Raw genomic sequence first — 17339 nt, 5'->3', positions numbered from 1 at the left:
ATCAGTAACCACTGTGGGGAGAGTAGAGTGGGAATTCAGAGTCTAGAAAGAACTGGTTGGCAACCAATAAGAGGAAGTTTATTATCAGACCAGCAAAACGGTAGTCTCTGTTTAGTGTAGTTTATAAAGTAATCATTCCTCAGTGTTGCTGGGTTCATAAGCCGGAACAGTAAGCTTATGTGATGTGACTGCACAGTGAAAATTCCTGCTTGACCATAAACACTACCGATGACCTGTGTGAGTTCTCTGGTGTTTAAGGAGGTCTCCCTTAAACGTGAAACATTTCCCGCACACTGAACATGAAAAGGGATGCTCATCTGTATGGGTTCTCCAGTGTCTCTGGAGAGTTGACTTCTGATTAAAGCATTTGCCACACGCTGAACACGAATAAGGCCGCTCATTAGTGTGAATTCTCCAGTGTCTTTGAAGAACTGATTTCCGATTAAAGCACTTGCCACACTCGGAACAACAAAAAGGCCGCTCACCAGTGTGAATCCTCTTGTGTCTCTGGAGAACGGATTTCCGATTAAAGCATTTCCCACACTCAGAACAACAAAAAGGCCGTTCACTAGTGTGTATTATCTGGTGCGTGAGTAGTAATGATTTTGCACTGAATAATTTCCCACACACTGAACACGCGAACGGCCGCTCACCTGTGTGAATCCTCTGGTGCCTAAGAAGACCTGCCTTCAAAACAAACCATTTGCCACACTCAGAGCATGAAAAAGGACGTTCGTCTGTGTGGATTTTGTAATGTATATAAAGAAGTCTTTTATCACTAAAACATTTCCCACACTCTGAACATGAAAAAGGCCGTTCGGCAGTGTGAGTTCTCTGGTGGGTGACAAGCATTAATTTCTGAGTAAAACATTTCCCACACTCCAAACAAGGAAAAAGCCGCTCACCTGTGTGACTTCTCTGGTGGTTTAGCAGCCCAGACCTCTGAGTAAAACATTTGCCACATTCTGAACATGAGAAAAGATTCTCACTTGTGTGAGCTCTCTGATGCCTTTCAAGGCTTGTCTGCAGGATAAACGGTTTGCCATATTCTGAACGTGAGGGAACTCTCTGGTGAAAAATGATAGACTTTTTAATATTGTCCCATTCAGATGAAGGAAACATGTTTTTGCCTGTTTGTATGAAAATACCTGATTTACCAGAAGATTCCCCAAAATTACACTGATAACTTGACCTATCTGCACTATGAGGATGTGATCTCTCAGAAGGTTCCTCAAGAATAAAGGGATCTGGTGTTCTCTCCTCCTGGAGCCTGTGATGTGTATTTCCAGTAATGGGGTTTCCTCCTGGAGAATATTGTGTGACGCCATAATCTTCTGCAGTATCATCTAGAGGTGAGATAAGACATCCCTCCGAGGTGTTCCCCACATCCTGTCCATCTGTCAGGGAAATAATATTAGTTATAGAAAATTATTCTCTAGTATTTTAGTCAGAAGTAATTTATGGTTTACACAGTAGAACACTGGAAGGGTGGGAACATGATGTTAATACAATGAGGAATGGAGATGGACCTTTCATATGGTGTACAGTATCTCCTCCTCATTTGTTGGTAATATGATATTATATTGAGGAATAGAGATGGGCCTTTCATATTGTGTACAGTATCTCCTCCACATTTGTTGGTACTATGATGTTAGACTGAGGAATGGAGACGGGCCTTTCATATGGTGTACAGTATCTCCTCCTCATTTGTTGGTACTATGATGTTATACTGAGGAATGGAGATGGGCCTTTCATATGGTGTACAGTATCTCCTCCTCATTTGTTGGTGCTATGATGTTATACTGAGGAATGGAGGTGGGCCTTTCATATGGTGTACAGTATCTCCTCCTCATTTGTTGGTACTATGATGTTATACTGAGGGATGGAGATGGGCCTTTCATATGGTGTACAGTATCCACTCCTCATTTGTTGGGAACATGATGTTATACTGAGGAATGGAGATGGGCCTTTCATATGGTGTACAGTATCCCCCCCTCATTTGTTGGGAACATGATGTTATACTGAGGAATGGAGATGGGCCTTTCATATGGTGTACAGTATCTCCTCCTCATTTGTAGGAACTATGATATTATACTGAGGAATGGAGATGGGCCTTTCATATGGTGTACAGTATCTCCTCCTCATTTGTTGGTACTATGATGTTATACTGAGGAATGTAGATGGGCCTTTCATATGGCGTACAGTATCTACTCCTCATTTGTTGGTACTATGATGTTATACTGAGGAATGGAGATGGGCCTTTCATATGGCGTACAGTATCTCCTCCTCATTTGTTGGTACTGTGATGTTATACTGAGGAATGGAGATGGACCTTTCATATGGTGTACAGTATCTCCTCCTCATTTGTTGGTACTATGATGTTATATTGAGGAATGGAGATGGGCCTTTCATATGGTGTACAGTATCTCCTCCTCATTTGTTGGTGCTATGATGTTATACTGAGGAATGGAGGTGGGCCTTTCATATGGTGTACAGTATCTCCTCCTCATTTGTTGGTACTATGATGTTATACTGAGGGATGGAGATGGGCCTTTCATATGGTGTACAGTATCCACTCCTCATTTGTTGGGAACATGATGTTATACTGAGGAATGGAGATGGGCCTTTCATATGGTGTACAGTATCCCCCCCTCATTTGTTGGGAACATGATGTTATACTGAGGAATGGAGATGGGCCTTTCATATGGTGTACAGTATCTCCTCCTCATTTGTAGGAACTATGATATTATACTGAGGAATGGAGATGGGCCTTTCATATGGTGTACAGTATCTCCTCCTCATTTGTTGGTACTATGATGTTATACTGAGGAATGTAGATGGGCCTTTCATATGGCGTACAGTATCTCCTCCTCATTTGTTGGTACTATGATGTTATACTGAGGAATGGAGATGGGCCTTTCATATGGCGTACAGTATCTCCTCCTCATTTGTTGGTACTGTGATGTTATACTGAGGAATGGAGATGGACCTTTCATATGGTGTACAGTATCTCCTCCTCATTTGTTGGTACTATGATGTTATATTGAGGAATGGAGATGGGCCTTTCATATGGTATACAGTATATCCTCCTCATTTGTTGGTACTATGATGTTATACTGAGGAATGGAGATGGACCTTTCATATGGTGTACAGTATCACCTCCTCGTTTGTTGGTACTATGATGTTATACTGAGGAGTGGAGATGGGCCTTTCATATGGTGTACAGTATCTCCTCCTCATTTGTAGGAACTATGATATTATACTGAGGAATGGAGATGGGCCTTTCATATGGTGTACAGTATCTCCTCCTCATTTGTTGGTACTATGATGTTATACTGAGGAATGTAGATGGGCCTTTCATATGGCGTACAGTATCTCCTCCTCATTTGTTGGTACTATGATGTTATACTGAGGAATGGAGATGGGCCTTTCATATGGCGTACAGTATCTCCTCCTCATTTGTTGGTACTGTGATGTTATACTGAGGAATGGAGATGGACCTTTCATATGGTGTACAGTATCTCCTCCTCATTTGTTGGTACTATGATGTTATATTGAGGAATGGAGATGGGCCTTTCATATGGTATACAGTATATCCTCCTCATTTGTTGGTACTATGATGTTATACTGAGGAATGGAGATGGACCTTTCATATGGTGTACAGTATCACCTCCTCGTTTGTTGGTACTATGATGTTATACTGAGGAGTGGAGATGGGCCTTTCATATGGTGTACAGTATCTCCTCCACATTTGTTGGTACTATGATGTTATACTGAGGAATGGAGATGGACCTTTCATATGGTGTACAGTATCACCTCCTCATTTGTTGGCACTATGATGTTATACTGAGGAGTGGAGATGGGCCTTTCATATGGTGTACAGTATCACCTCCTCATTTGTTGGTGCTATGATGTTATACTGAGGAATGGAGATGGGCCTTTCATATGGTGTACAGTATCCCCTCCTCATTTGTTGGTACTATGATGTTATACTGAGGAGTGGAGATGGGCCTTTCATATGGTGTACAGTATCTCCCCCTCATTTGTTGGCACTATGATGTTACACTGAGGAATGGAGAGGGGCCTTTCATATGGTGTATAGTATCTCCTCCTCAGTTGTTGGTACTATGATGTTATACTGAGGAATGGAGATGGGCCTTTCATATGGTGAACAGCATACAGGTCAAACTCCAGCCCATGGGACAGATCTGGCCCTCAGAACCATTAAATTTGGCCCTCAAGTGTTTTACCCACTTTGAATTATGTTTGGCCCACTCTAGGCAATCAGGGAAGCTATATTGGAGGTGAAGCTGTAGAACACCAGGGAAGCAATATGGGGAGATAGGGGGAAGCACTAAACACTAGGGAACTGTATAGGGGAGGGTGGGGGCATCTAGACACCAGAGAACTGTATAGGGGAGGGTGGGCACCTCTAGACACCATGGAACTGTATAGGGGTTGAAAGGGGGGGGGGGCATTAGACATCTGGGAACTTTATAAGGGAGGAAGGTGGCCGCTAGACATTGAGGTTGGCCCACGACTACATCCCTAGTGTACAGTATCTATTCCTCATTAGTTACAAACATGATGTTATACTGATGAATAAAGAGGAGCCTTTCATATGGCAAACAGTATCTCTTCATTTGCTGGGAACATGATGTTATACTGAGGAATGGAGATGGACTTTTCATATGGTGTACAGTATCCCCTCCTCATTTGTTGGTACTATGATATTATACTGAGGAATGGAGATGGGCCTTTCATATGGTGTACAGTATCTCCTCCTCATTTGTTAGTGCTATGATGTTATACTGAGGAATGGAGATGGGCCTTTCATATGGTATACAGTATCTCCTCCTCATTTGTTGGTACTATGATGTTATACTGAGGGATGGAGATGGGCCTTTCATATGGTGTACAGTATCTCCTCCTCATTTGTTGGTACTATGATGTTATACTGAGGGATGGAGATGGGCCTTTCATATGGTATACAGTATCTCCTCCTCATTTAATGGTACTATGATGTTATACTGAGGAATAGAGATGGGCCTTTCATATGATGTACAGTATCTCCTCCTCATTTGTTGGTGCTATGATGTTATACTTAGGAATGGAGATGGGTCTTTCATATGGTGTACAGTATTACCTCCTCAATTGTTGGTACTATGATGTTATACTGAGGAATGGAGATGGGCCTTTCATATGGTGTACAGTATCTCCTCCTCATTTGTTGGTACTATGATGTTATACTGAGGAATGGAGATGGGCCTTTCATATGGTGTACAGTATCTCCTCATTTGTTGGGAACATAATGTTAGTGTAAATTCACAAATGTCACAGATTTCTCTGCTGAACTGTTCTGTTAGTGCCTGTCCTTGATTAAATGAGGTCTCTAGCAGAGAAGTACAGTTTTTGTACAGATTTGTGTGTGAGTTAATGATGAGAAGTTTTCCTGATTCTTCATCAGCTTAAAGCGGATCGGAGATGAAAAACGAACTATAACAAGTAACTTATCTATATATCTTATCTAAAGTTTAGATTTAGTTTACAGTTTAAAGTTTAAGTTTAGTTTACACAGCAAATCTAGCTGCAAACAGCTTCAACAGTTTATGATTATTTATTCGTGTGATACAATGAGAGATGTTCTGTTTGTCACATTACACACAGGGAAGCTGATCTGCATCTCCAGCCCTCAGCCTGTGAAAACTTCACTCCCCCCTCCCCTCTGAAATCTCTGGCTAGTAACCTCCTCCTCCTGCCCAGACTGAGCTCCCATAAGCCCTTGCTACATGAGTCTGAGAGTGCCAAGGCACTCTGGAGAAGCTGTGGGCGAGGCTTGTTTAGTTTATAGGGAAGTAGAGCATTAAAACAAAAAAAAAAGCATTTGGCTTGAGGAATGCCCTATAAACTATATGAAAATAAACACAATTATGCAATGAGTAAAAGTTTATCTTGGATCCACTTTAAGGTAATCTCCACACCTTCTTGTAGAACTAAGGGGAAACGTGATCCATTTCTGCAGTTGGTGTTTTTACTCACCTTTGCCGATATCTTGATCACATTTCTCTTGTTTAATCGTCCTCATATTTTCACCCTTGTCTGTAAAGTGTTGATCGTCCCAAACATACGTCTCCTCTTCTTCCTCTTTAATCATCCTCATAATATCACTCTCCTCCATAAACTGCTGATCAGCACTCACATATATTTCCTCTTCTTCCTCTTGAGACATCGTCATAATACCACTCTCCTCCATAAACTGCTGATCAGCACTCACACATATCTCCTCTTCCTCCTCTTTAATATGAACTTCAAAATTAACATGTTCTTCATTCTAAAACCGCAAAGCAATAGAGTATAACATTTTAAAGATGGGACCATTAATGGGCTCACCCTACATATAGGATTATCATCTCATACAGCATTAGGTCTTCTTTGGCCTGTAATATTCACACCACCACCTACCTGGTGGGAGCTGGTGTAATTTAGACAACTACTACTCCTTTTATCTGATGATTTCTTGGATAGCTGATTATAAGTCATGGTGTCCTTGTATGGATCCTTGTAACCTGCTAGATAGTGGCACTCCTGCAGGAAGAAACAAACCAAATCATCACAACACCTTATGGGTACCTGACACACACAATGGTACAGTCACCATTAGACACGCCCCTTGATGTTACTGTGTAATATCCCATAATATCCATCACTGCTCACCTCTCCTGTCAGCAGCTCAATCATCTTGTGGATGACTTCTAGAATCTTCTCATTGTTTCTCTTAGGTATCAGGGAGTGAGGTAGAGGCCCTACGTTGGGAAATGAGCCATGGTGACGACTTCTGGGTGTCAATAGCTTATTGGACGTCTTCTTCACTACTTCATAATCCTGTGTAATAACATAAAGCACCAGTTATCTCCACATACATTCCCAGCATTCTCCTCACTCCTCCTGCCAAGTACATGTTTTATTAATAGAAGCAACAAATATCATGTCACTGTCCCGGGAATGCTCCTCACCGCTCCAGTGTCATAATAAAGGCGCATACAGATGCACAATTTCCTATTGTGTTGCCAGCTAGGATTGAACTCGATCCTACAGTTGACATGTGGGAAACCCATGCTGTACAGACATGTCGCTAGGCAACAGCTACCTCCTGCTACTTCCATCTCAAAAACATTTCCAGAATCCGTCCCTTCCTCTCACAAGAAGCAACTAAAATGCTTGTGCATGCCCTAATCATCTCCCGGCTTGACTACTGTAACACCCTACTCTGTGGTCTACCAAAAAGCAGACTGGCACCTCTCCAATCCCTACTAAACTCCACTGCCCGTCTCATCCACCTCTCTTCTAGATCCTCTGAGGCAGCCCCTCTCTGCCAATCCCTCCATTGGTTACCAGTTGCCCAAAGGATCCAGTTTAAACTTCTCACGCTGGCATACAAAGCACTACACAAGCTATCATCTCCATACATTTTATCTTTAATCTCCAGATACCTCCACGCCCGGACCCTCCGTTCTTCACAGGAGACCCTTTTGTCCTCTAGCCTAGTCACCTCCTCTCACTCTCGCATCCAACACTTCTCATGGGCTATCCCTTTCCTTTGGAACTCTCTGCCTCAGCCGGTTTGTCATGCCACGAGTCTGGAAACCTTCAAACGGACTCTGAAAACACACCTGTTCAGGCAAGCTTATAATTTGCTATAGGCAGCACTGAAGGCACACTGGCTCACCCATTAACCCCTGTGTTTCCTTCCCTGTTGTTTCCTCTCCACTACCCTCTAGATTGTAAGCTCGCAAGGGCAGGGACCTCCTCCTAGTGTTTCTCATAATGCTGTAATTTTAACATATGTACATGGACTAACTACACATCAACTATGTATGTATTTGTATTTATTCTATTCAATTTCATGACTGTACAGTCTTTTGTATTTCTTATGTATATTTGTTCCCCATTATTTGTTTGTACTATGTACAGCATTACGGAAGATGTTGGCGCTATATAAATAAAAAATAATAATAATAATAACAACAGCTGAGCAAAGCATTCTGTAGCTACAAAGAAGAGAAAACAGTGCCAGGAGTGACAGGTCAGCTTAATGAGGGGAACAATGGACTTGGCTGGCGACTGTTGATCTGGCATACTGAATCATTAAAGAGTGAATGAGTTAAAATAAAGTGGGGAAACTGAGCCAATACAGAGGTGTGAGCACGTTTGCTGACACTTACCTATGTGTCTGTTCTCTCCTGGGAGGTTCTGTGCGCCCAAAGTTTACTTTGGCAGTCTCAACTAGATTTAGTCAGCAACCTTTGAACCAGAAGAATTTGTGAGGTGCATGCAAGTATTTCAGTTCCACGTCTCTGTCCTCACTTTCTGTTCTCCTGTTCAGACAGAGAGTTGGAACTGAAATACTGTGCATGCGCTGCACAATTACCTCCGTTCAAAGGTTGCCGACTGAATCTAGTTGTGGCCACTTACTGGAGTAAATTACAGGCGCACGGAGCCTGTCTGGACAGATACATAGGTAAGTATCTGCAAACGTGACCAAACACCTGTGTATGGGCTCAGTTTACCCTTTATTTCAACTCAGTCATCCTTTAAGCGACCTATACAAAAACGTCCACAACTGACCGCAAACAGTCTAGTGTTTGTGCAATGGTTTAGACTCCTGTCTGGCAGCACTCCTATTGTCACTGTCTCTCCACCCTGACCCTCTCCTAATGTAATGTCTTTTGCTCTGGATTCTTCACAAATACCCATGGGAGTATGCTTCTGCCATCTGCTGGTGGAAATAGGGAATAGCATACCAGGAACTCCCAAGAGGGTGTCCATATCAGTGTGCTGCAGGTCAGCTTGGCAGAAGGTGAGCCGAATGACGGCTTACCCTTCTGCCGCTGAAATTCCCAACAGCTTTAAATTCTATTCTCTCTTCAAGTCGTAGCAACTCAGAGGGAGAAATAATTCACGCTCTGGCGCTTGTCGGAGCCCCAAATTATCTTACGAGCTATAGCATTGCTGCTATAGCGGCACCCAACTCAGGCACTATGTGGCCGGTGCTGAGAAAAGGAGCTTCGCCCTATAGGTGTTCATGGTGTAAAGGCCTCAAAATGACTGCCAGTAGCCTTATGAATAAACAGGGAGCACATAGAGCCAAATAATGTGCAGTACAACAAAGTCCCTGGTATCCAGCACCGGTAAGGATTGCGTGATGCTGGATACATGTGCTAAAAAGCACATACCTCTCCTTCCCATACAGGATAAAATACTCATCGAGCCTCCAGCGACGTGTTCTATGGTTCCCGGCGTGTCACCTGACCTGCGTCGGGTCGTGTGACACTCCGGGAGCCATGCACGGATGCCAGAAAGCTGCTAGGAGCTACAGGAAGGTTAGAAGACGTCGCTGGAGTCTCAGTGAGTATTTTATGGCCTGCAAACCCGCCCAAGACCCCAAAACAAAACCCAAAGCACAGTCCCCATTATCCCCTCAGGGGGAAGGGTTAGTTGAGACTTCCAGTTACCTAAGTTCCAGATAACAGGGAACTTGCAGATTCAAGTTCCCTGCACATCCAATGAAAATCGATAGAGAATCGCACTTCTTCTAAAATTATCTTTTTATCATGCATGAAAAATTCCCATTGACTTTCATTAGCCGTTCTCAAAAACCCCATATGCAAAAATTCACATACAAACCCAAATTTTAATGTGAAGAAACATTGCAGTTTTCCGTAACAGACTACATGGTTAGAAACCATCAACTTCCCAACCAAGGCGATAAGAATGATGCAAAACCAGGAGGCACCCAATAATCTGATAAAATAGTTTTAAAAAATTGTAAACGGATGGCCAGTATCAATATAATGAAGTCACCTGACATCCCCAGAATTCCCCTCATCTCTCCAGCTAGGTCTCTGTTTTATTTGAGATAAGGGTGAGATGTCATGAGACCCTCCCAGAATCCTCCTCACCTCTCCAGTCAGCAGGTAAATGATCTCCAGGGTGAGGTTTAGTATCCTCTCAGTCACGTGACTCTGCTCCGCCTCCATCCTTCCTGAGGTGGCCATGTGATCTCTGCAGAAGAATAATAAACTGGTCATCATCTAGGCTATAGGACACTTTATGAGAATGGGGATATCTCAGGTGCTTTATATACAGCACAGTGGAGACAGATCAAACAGGTCGGTATTGAAGTGTAAATGTTCGCAGCGCTTTCCACAGCTTAGTAAATTGGGTGAAATATTTCCATCCTTACTATGGCATACGGAGACTGCTGACTCGGGGTACTCTCCACCATACCCGGTGCCCCCACCATTAGTGAGCACGTTTTCTACTAGTGCCCCCTCCTTTAGTGTGCCCCCCCTTGTACTGGTACCCTTCCTGTCAGTGTCTTTTCTTTTTAACTTGGTGCTACCTTCCTCACTGTGCTCCCCTTTGCACCATATGTTCATTGCCACAGTTTCCTTTCCCTATCCCCCCTTCCTCAATCTGCTCTCCTCTAAAACTGGTCTCCCTCTACTGTGCCAACTTTTGCTCCAGATTTCCCCCTGCTTCACATTCTTCATGTTTTTACTTTCTCTCCTTGTGCATCCTACCCAGAGTACTCCTCTCTGCTTCTAGTTCCCTCACCTGCAGTGTGCTCCTGGTGCTCTCACACAATGTGCCCCCCCCCCCCCCCCCCTAACCCAACTCAGTCTTCTCCTGGCGCTCCTTTCCCCAGTGTGCTCCTCTCTGTTCCTGATCTGTCCTACCTCAGTGTGCTATCCTCTGTTCCTAGTTCTATTTCCTCACTGTGCTCAACTCTGCACCTAATCCCCCCCTACTGCAGTGTGCTTTCTCTTCCTAGTAATTCCCCTATATAGGCTTTTTACAGAACATACACGTTTATCTCATGCCATGTGTCAGTTCAGGTACCCTTTAGTGAAGTATCAGGAGTTTTAAATAAACCTCTGTCTCTTTGTACGCTTGCTATAAAGTTTGATGATATCATCTTGAATTCACCTGTATATTTTCCTCCACATAAAGAGGAGAATAGGAGGGAGCGATCGGCCTGCAGGGGGCTGGAGAAAGCCCTAGGTATGTATGATTTTTTTTCTCCCTCGCCATCTCAGGTTTACTTTAAAGAAGCAAGAAAGATCTCCCATCACTGCTGAACATGCCAATTGTTGCTTATTGTCCCCAAAAGCCAGGCACACATCTAGAAGTGCTGAAATGTAAAGTTTGCCTATTGTCTATTACTTTACAGTGCCATAACCATCCAACATGTATACAGTGGTTTTGGACTGGTTGATTCTCATCACTGCATGGATTAATATGGCTCTAGAGAGCACTGAAGTCACCTCTAGGTGCTACCATAGAGCAATATTGTGTGTTTGCACCTCTCTGTCAGTTGCCATAGTAGGCAGGATCTGTCATTGATCTGGCATAAAGCAAAGATGGTTTTGTATAGAGGTTTCTTTTCAGGCCGTGTCACTGGCCAAACACATGTGGCAAGCGATTGTATGTTTGTGCGCTAGTTGTCTGTGACTCTGCTCCCAGCTTGCACATTGTGGTCCGGAGCACTGATAAATCACACCTAGTATGGTTGAGGTGATCCACTGGGAAACCTCATAGGGAACAGTTCTCCAATCACAGCACTCTCTACAACTTGAAGAGCTGTAATAGGCTAACATTTCTAGGGTGTATTGTCAGTGGAAAAATGTTGAAACATCAACCAATCACATTACCAGATCTTCCCTATGAGGTTTCCCAGTGGGTCACCTCAACCATACTAGTGCAGGTAAATCTATGTGCAGGGGGGCGGGGTTAGGATTGGTGCCTGACTGCCTTTTCTGACATCGGTACATAAATGGAGATTTGCATATTCAGCAGTGATACATCTGGGGGCGATCCTTCTTGTTTACATTAAGCTGAATGATTGTAAATACCTTCTAGTTTAAGAAGGCAAGGTTTGTATTTGCTAAATGTTGTCTTCTTAAAACAAAAGGTATTTGCAATAATTCAGCTTTAAGTGAGCAACTGTGGTTTCCCATGATGCATCACTTCCAAATATGGAAATCATCACACATCCAGAACCGCTGGTTGTTTCATAAAAGTAAGTAAGGGTATTTTTTGCCCCTTATACTCTCCTAGTGGTTTTTAGGTCACAATGAGCTAACTGGGTACCTTGTAACACTATAGGAACTACAAATCCCAGCATGTCTTACAAAAATTTCGCCTGTTTGTCCAACTGCAATTAAAATTCTGATATCATGATTAGAAAGTACTAAATATGATTACAGATGATCAATGGATGCTGATAGTTTGGGCTTGCATGCAAACTGAATGTAGCTCCACCATACCCCTGCTGATTTGGAATGGTCAGCTTCTAGGCTGCATACAGACATGCAGTTTGTATTAAATGTGCATGCAAGACAGAATTATTACCATTTATATTTATTATTACCTCTTCTGCTGCCAGAACAAGAAATGTCTCCTCTCTGCTTCCTGTTGCTTCACCTCTAACACTGAAATTCCCGATTGTGGCACCACCCACTTCCTGTCTGTGTGATTGCCACCCTCTGGGCAATATGAGAACTGCAGACCACAGTGATTTGAGGTTTAGTACATATTTTAATTCGAATGCTGACAATTAGAAGTTCCTATAAGTCCAAAATGATCTAGATACCTTGTTGTTCGTATGCAATGTTTAAAGTGGACTTCCACTCATGAAAAAAACTCAATATATACTGTATAGTGTACAGTATTTCCAACTGTAGGGAAAAATACATAGTGACAATGGTAAACCCCAGACACTACCTTACCAGAACTTAAGCAGTTAGTTATTTTTCTGGCTTTCTTAACAAACACGTGTGGCTTGCAGAACACCCAAGGGCACCCATCAGACACCTTGTACCTCTGGTGGCGATGTAGACGGCATAGATTCCCATAAATGTATGCATATAGATCCGGCTGTAAAGGAAGTGTCTGCACTGACACACTACAGAAGGCTTAGTACAGATTCCAGAGTATGACATATGCAGCACCTAGGTGCTTCCTGGGCACTCCAAAGGCGTACATTAAAAAATGGCACTGGCAAATTTGGGCACAGGGTGAAGCCTGAAGTCAGGGATGTGCTTTCGAGTCCAGAAGGACACAAATTTGGAATTAAAATAAAGTCTAATGACTTCCGGTGTGACCACAGGCAGCGGGGAGTTCACTTACCCAGAAGTCTTCGGGGACGTCTGGGTTCCATTAAGTGTCATAGGTGTAATGAAAGCTGTGAGTACTCTTCAAGGTCCCCAGGGTGCACTGGTCATGGGGCCCTGTGGAATTGCCTACTGATGTGCCCCAACTCCCCTCCCCTTTTGAGCATGATTTTCCATCCAGCAAAATCAATCATTTCGGTCACATTTGGCCAGAAATCTTTAGAAATGTAAAACTAGGTACACATGATGCAATTTTCTGACAGATTTACTGTCAGATCGAAAGTTTCCAACATGTCTGATCTTATTTCCGATCTATTTTCCATTCACTTCTATTGATCAGAAATCAGATCTAACATGTTGGAAATAATCGATTTGACAGTAAATCTGTCAGAAAATTCCATTGTGTGTACCTAGCATTAGGGCTTTGATCTCTGATTCAATCAGGGTAATTGAAAGTATCAAACAAAAACCATCCATGTATGGGCAGCTTTAGTCCTCATGCAAGGTTTGCCGGGGGGGGGGGGGGCACACACACCTTTTTTACAGTGTATCTAGCGTGTGTCTAACAAAATGCACTCTGGGTTTATATCAGCAAAAGACTGCAGGCAGCTCTTCCCAGTCTCTGCCTCTCGGTAGCTCTGCAGTACAGATGGCCAGTTGGATGCTAATAGTTCAATGCATTCAAATTTAATAGAAATAATAAGGAACATGAAATTAAAGGAAAGTGTCAGGATGAGATTGACATTTGTATGAACAGTGCCAAGCATACAAATAAACATGCTGTTGCTTTTCTTCTTTAAGAGGAACTGTCACGAAAATGTTGAAATACAAAACACATACAAATAAGAAGTACATTTCTTCCAGAGTAACATGAGCCATAAATTACTTTTCTCCTATGTTGCTGTCACTTACAGTAGGTAGTAGAAATCTGACATTACCGACAGATTTTGGGCTAGTCCATCTCCACATAGGGGATTCTCAGCATGGCCTTTATTCTTTATAAAGACATTCACTGAATAAGATTTATACAAAGATGCTGGCCAGCCTCCCTGCTTGCTGTACACTATTTTGGCAGTTGGACGTTGCAACTGCCATTCACTAAGTGCTTTTAAAATAAAGAAAACACTGAGAACCCCTTTAGGAGAAGATGGGCTAGTCCAAAATCTGTCGGTAATGACAGATTTCTACTTTTAATTGTGACAGGAACATAAGAGAAAAGTAATTTATGGCTCATTTTACTCAAGGGGAAATGTACTTCTTATTTGTATGTGTTTCAAATTTTAAGATTTTTGCAATAGTTCCTCTTTAAAAGAGAACCAAAAGTGGTTCATGGGTGGAGCAGATGGGACACAGAGGCATGCTCTCTGCCTCATGAGATGCCCCTGTGCCCCCCTCCCACCGCCGCGCTATAGCCCCCCCCCCCCCCCCCCGAGATTGGCAACAATATTTGTAGCTTACTCAGAGGTAAACAGAGGGGAGAGGGATTCCCTGTTCAAAACGCGTTCCTGCAGGGTTTCCAGAGCTGCCACTGGTCAGTTCGCTCTCCCTGGCCGCACCCCGCCTCCCTGCTTGCTGTGAATGAGAGACAAAGTCTCTTATTCAAGGTACCTGATCCGCTCAGCCCCCCCGGATTAAGTAGCCTAGGTTTCTTTGAAGTCTATGAGACTACCTCGGGCTCTCTTTAATGTACAGTTTTTCTCCAGTCCGGACCCAGTCGACTATAGTGTCTTTCACTGATTAGGAATTATAGCTTTCATAGCAGAGAACTGGGCTTCTGAGAGTAAGGTATAAATAAAAAGGTCAATAGTTTGTTTATTTTAGCACAGACTAGGATAGACTGTTTCATTGAGCTGAGACACAACAATAAATCTACTTATTTAAGTTTGTATTTAAAAGAATACTGTAAGGGAGCTTCTAATGGTCCCCCGCAGACATCCTGCACCCGCGCAGCCACTCACCGATGCTCCGGCCCCGCCTCCGGTTCACTTCTGGAATTTCAGACTTTAAAGTCTGAAAACCACTGCGCTTACGTTGCTGTATCCTCGCTCCTGCTGATGTCACCAGGAGTGTACTGCACAGGCACAGACCATACTGGGCTTGTGCAGTACACTCATGGTGACATCAACGGGAGTAAGGATACTGCAACGCAGGCGCAGTGGTTTTCAGACTGTAAAGTCTGAAATTCCAGAAGTGAAACGGAGGCGGGGCCAGAGCATCGGTGAGTGGCTGCGCGAGCACAAGATGTCTGCGGGGGACCATTAGAAGCCCCGGGTAAGTTCATCTCATTTTCCCCCGGCCCCCTACAGTATTCCTTTAAACATAACATAAAACTATGGGATATCTAGAAGTCATTTTTAGAAGTAGAAGAATAGATACAATTAATTATCTCATCAGTTTATTTTGACTTAAAGAGGAACTGTAACCAAGGATTCAACTTCTCCCCAATCAGTAGCTGATATCCCTTTTCCCATGAGAAATCTATGGGACTATTTCCACTGGCATGCGCTTAAATCGCATACGGAAATCTGCATTCGTTTTTAATGTGGATATGCTTTTTGCATATGCGTTTTTATGCAAAAATATGTGTTGCGATTTGAAAACTGCTCAGCTACAACACACTTCCCATGTTTGCTGGGTAAATCCGCATTCACAATGCAACTTTCCGCATTTGTAACGCGGATATATGCGGGCCCATTGACTTACATTAGCCACGATTCGCATCCAGATTCCACCAGCATGCGGAAAAAATGCTGCATACCATCCACATTTTTTCCGCATCACGTCCAAAAATTTGTATCGAATAAAAAATAGCCCTATTCACCAACATGTGTTGCATTTTGGATGCAGAAATTTGCATGCAGAATCCATGTGTTCTGGAAATAGGCCCTTGAGGGCTCGTTTCCACTATCGCGAATCTGCATGCGTCCAACGCATGCAGATCCGCACATGTAATGCAAGTGGATGGGCCTGTTTCCTGCGTCGGGAATCCGTGCGAATCGCCGCTAATGTATTTAATAGTAAAAACGCATGCGTTTGTTACATGCGTTTTTACCCGCGATTTCGCGTGCGATTTCGCACCTTTTTCAATTTTATTTTGCCCTGGCAGTGTCATGGTTAATTTCGCATGGCACCCTGCCATGCGAAATCGCATGCAAAATCGCGGGTAAAAACGCATGTCGAAACGCATCCGCATGCGTTTTTACAAGCGTCGGAATGCGGCCGAAATCGCGTCGCAACAGTGGGAACGAGCCCTTAACTTTTCTTTAAAAGATCATCAGGGGGTCTGTATAGTGTGGTGAAACCCCTCCCACAGTGTGATGTCAAGACCTAGGTCCTGACCGTTTCTGGTCTGTGAGCCTTGTTGCATTGTGTTAGAAATAACATCTATTTCCAACTGCCAAGCAACCAGTATCTCACACTCTGCATATGTATATGTATAAAAACAACCTTTTAGCCTATCGCATTGTTAGGGGGTGTGGTTATAGATAATGGCAGTTGATCCTATCTGTTTTTTTTTTTTTTGATGTCTGCCAGTAGATGATGACATGCAGGATGATTGTGGATCAAACAATATGAACAAATTACATGGCGAATATCAATCATTTCTTGTTCTCTCTTCTACTTTTTAAAGTAGACCCAAACTAAAAATACAAGATTTCAGAAATATAATCTATTATCTAAATTATAATAATAAATAGCAGCCGTTTTTCAGCTGCATGATGACAAATATAGAATATTTAACATTTATTGGAGAAACCCCTCTCCTTCCTTTTTATATTGCCGGCAAATAATCCGGCAAACTGGTGGAGTAGATGGTTTCCAGCAAAGGAGGAATTGCTAATGGCTGCCCCCTGTGTAACCCTAGTTATGAAAAGAGAAGGGCGAAAAGCATGCACTGAAATGCTCATAGGCTTGAAGGAGTGTTTATTTATCTTTGTATGTGTCACAGTGGTGCAACTAAATATTTTGAATTAAAAAAATGTTTGGTTTAGGTCCGCTTTAACTTCTCACTTTGCAGTGTATTGGTTTATTTTCTTTTACCTTTTCGCTAAAGTTCCTATTTAACTTTCACTTTAAACCAATTGAAATCAGAAGGGAGGACATTTGATTTGCCCAGTTGCAAGGTATGTACTCTGCATGGGGTTAGAAAGGGTAAGTGCTTAT

At 42.9% G+C, this 17339-nt stretch overlaps 1 protein-coding gene across 1 annotated transcript in view; it reads right to left on the bottom strand.

Moving 5' to 3' along the window:
* The window catches only part of LOC137536865 (zinc finger protein 585A-like), a 37640-nt gene extending 25158 nt beyond the window's left edge, over positions 1 to 12482 (bottom strand). Inside the window, exons 1-6 of the mRNA XM_068259049.1 lie at positions 12434 to 12482; positions 9960 to 10062; positions 6715 to 6882; positions 6463 to 6585; positions 6040 to 6331; positions 227 to 1397 (exon numbers count right to left, since the gene is read on the bottom strand). Coding sequence (XP_068115150.1) covers positions 227 to 1397; positions 6040 to 6331; positions 6463 to 6585; positions 6715 to 6882; positions 9960 to 10055 — 1850 coding nt within the window. The 5' untranslated portion in view covers positions 10056 to 10062; positions 12434 to 12482. The remainder of the gene's footprint in view (positions 1 to 226; positions 1398 to 6039; positions 6332 to 6462; positions 6586 to 6714; positions 6883 to 9959; positions 10063 to 12433) is intronic.
* Positions 12483 to 17339: the final 4857 nt, after the last annotated feature.

Source organism: Hyperolius riggenbachi, chromosome 10, assembly GCF_040937935.1.
Source record: "Hyperolius riggenbachi isolate aHypRig1 chromosome 10, aHypRig1.pri, whole genome shotgun sequence".
NCBI classification, from domain to species: domain Eukaryota; kingdom Metazoa; phylum Chordata; class Amphibia; order Anura; family Hyperoliidae; genus Hyperolius; species Hyperolius riggenbachi.
The sequence above is the reverse complement of the archived record's forward strand: the minus strand, read 5'-3'. Positions and strand labels throughout refer to the sequence as shown.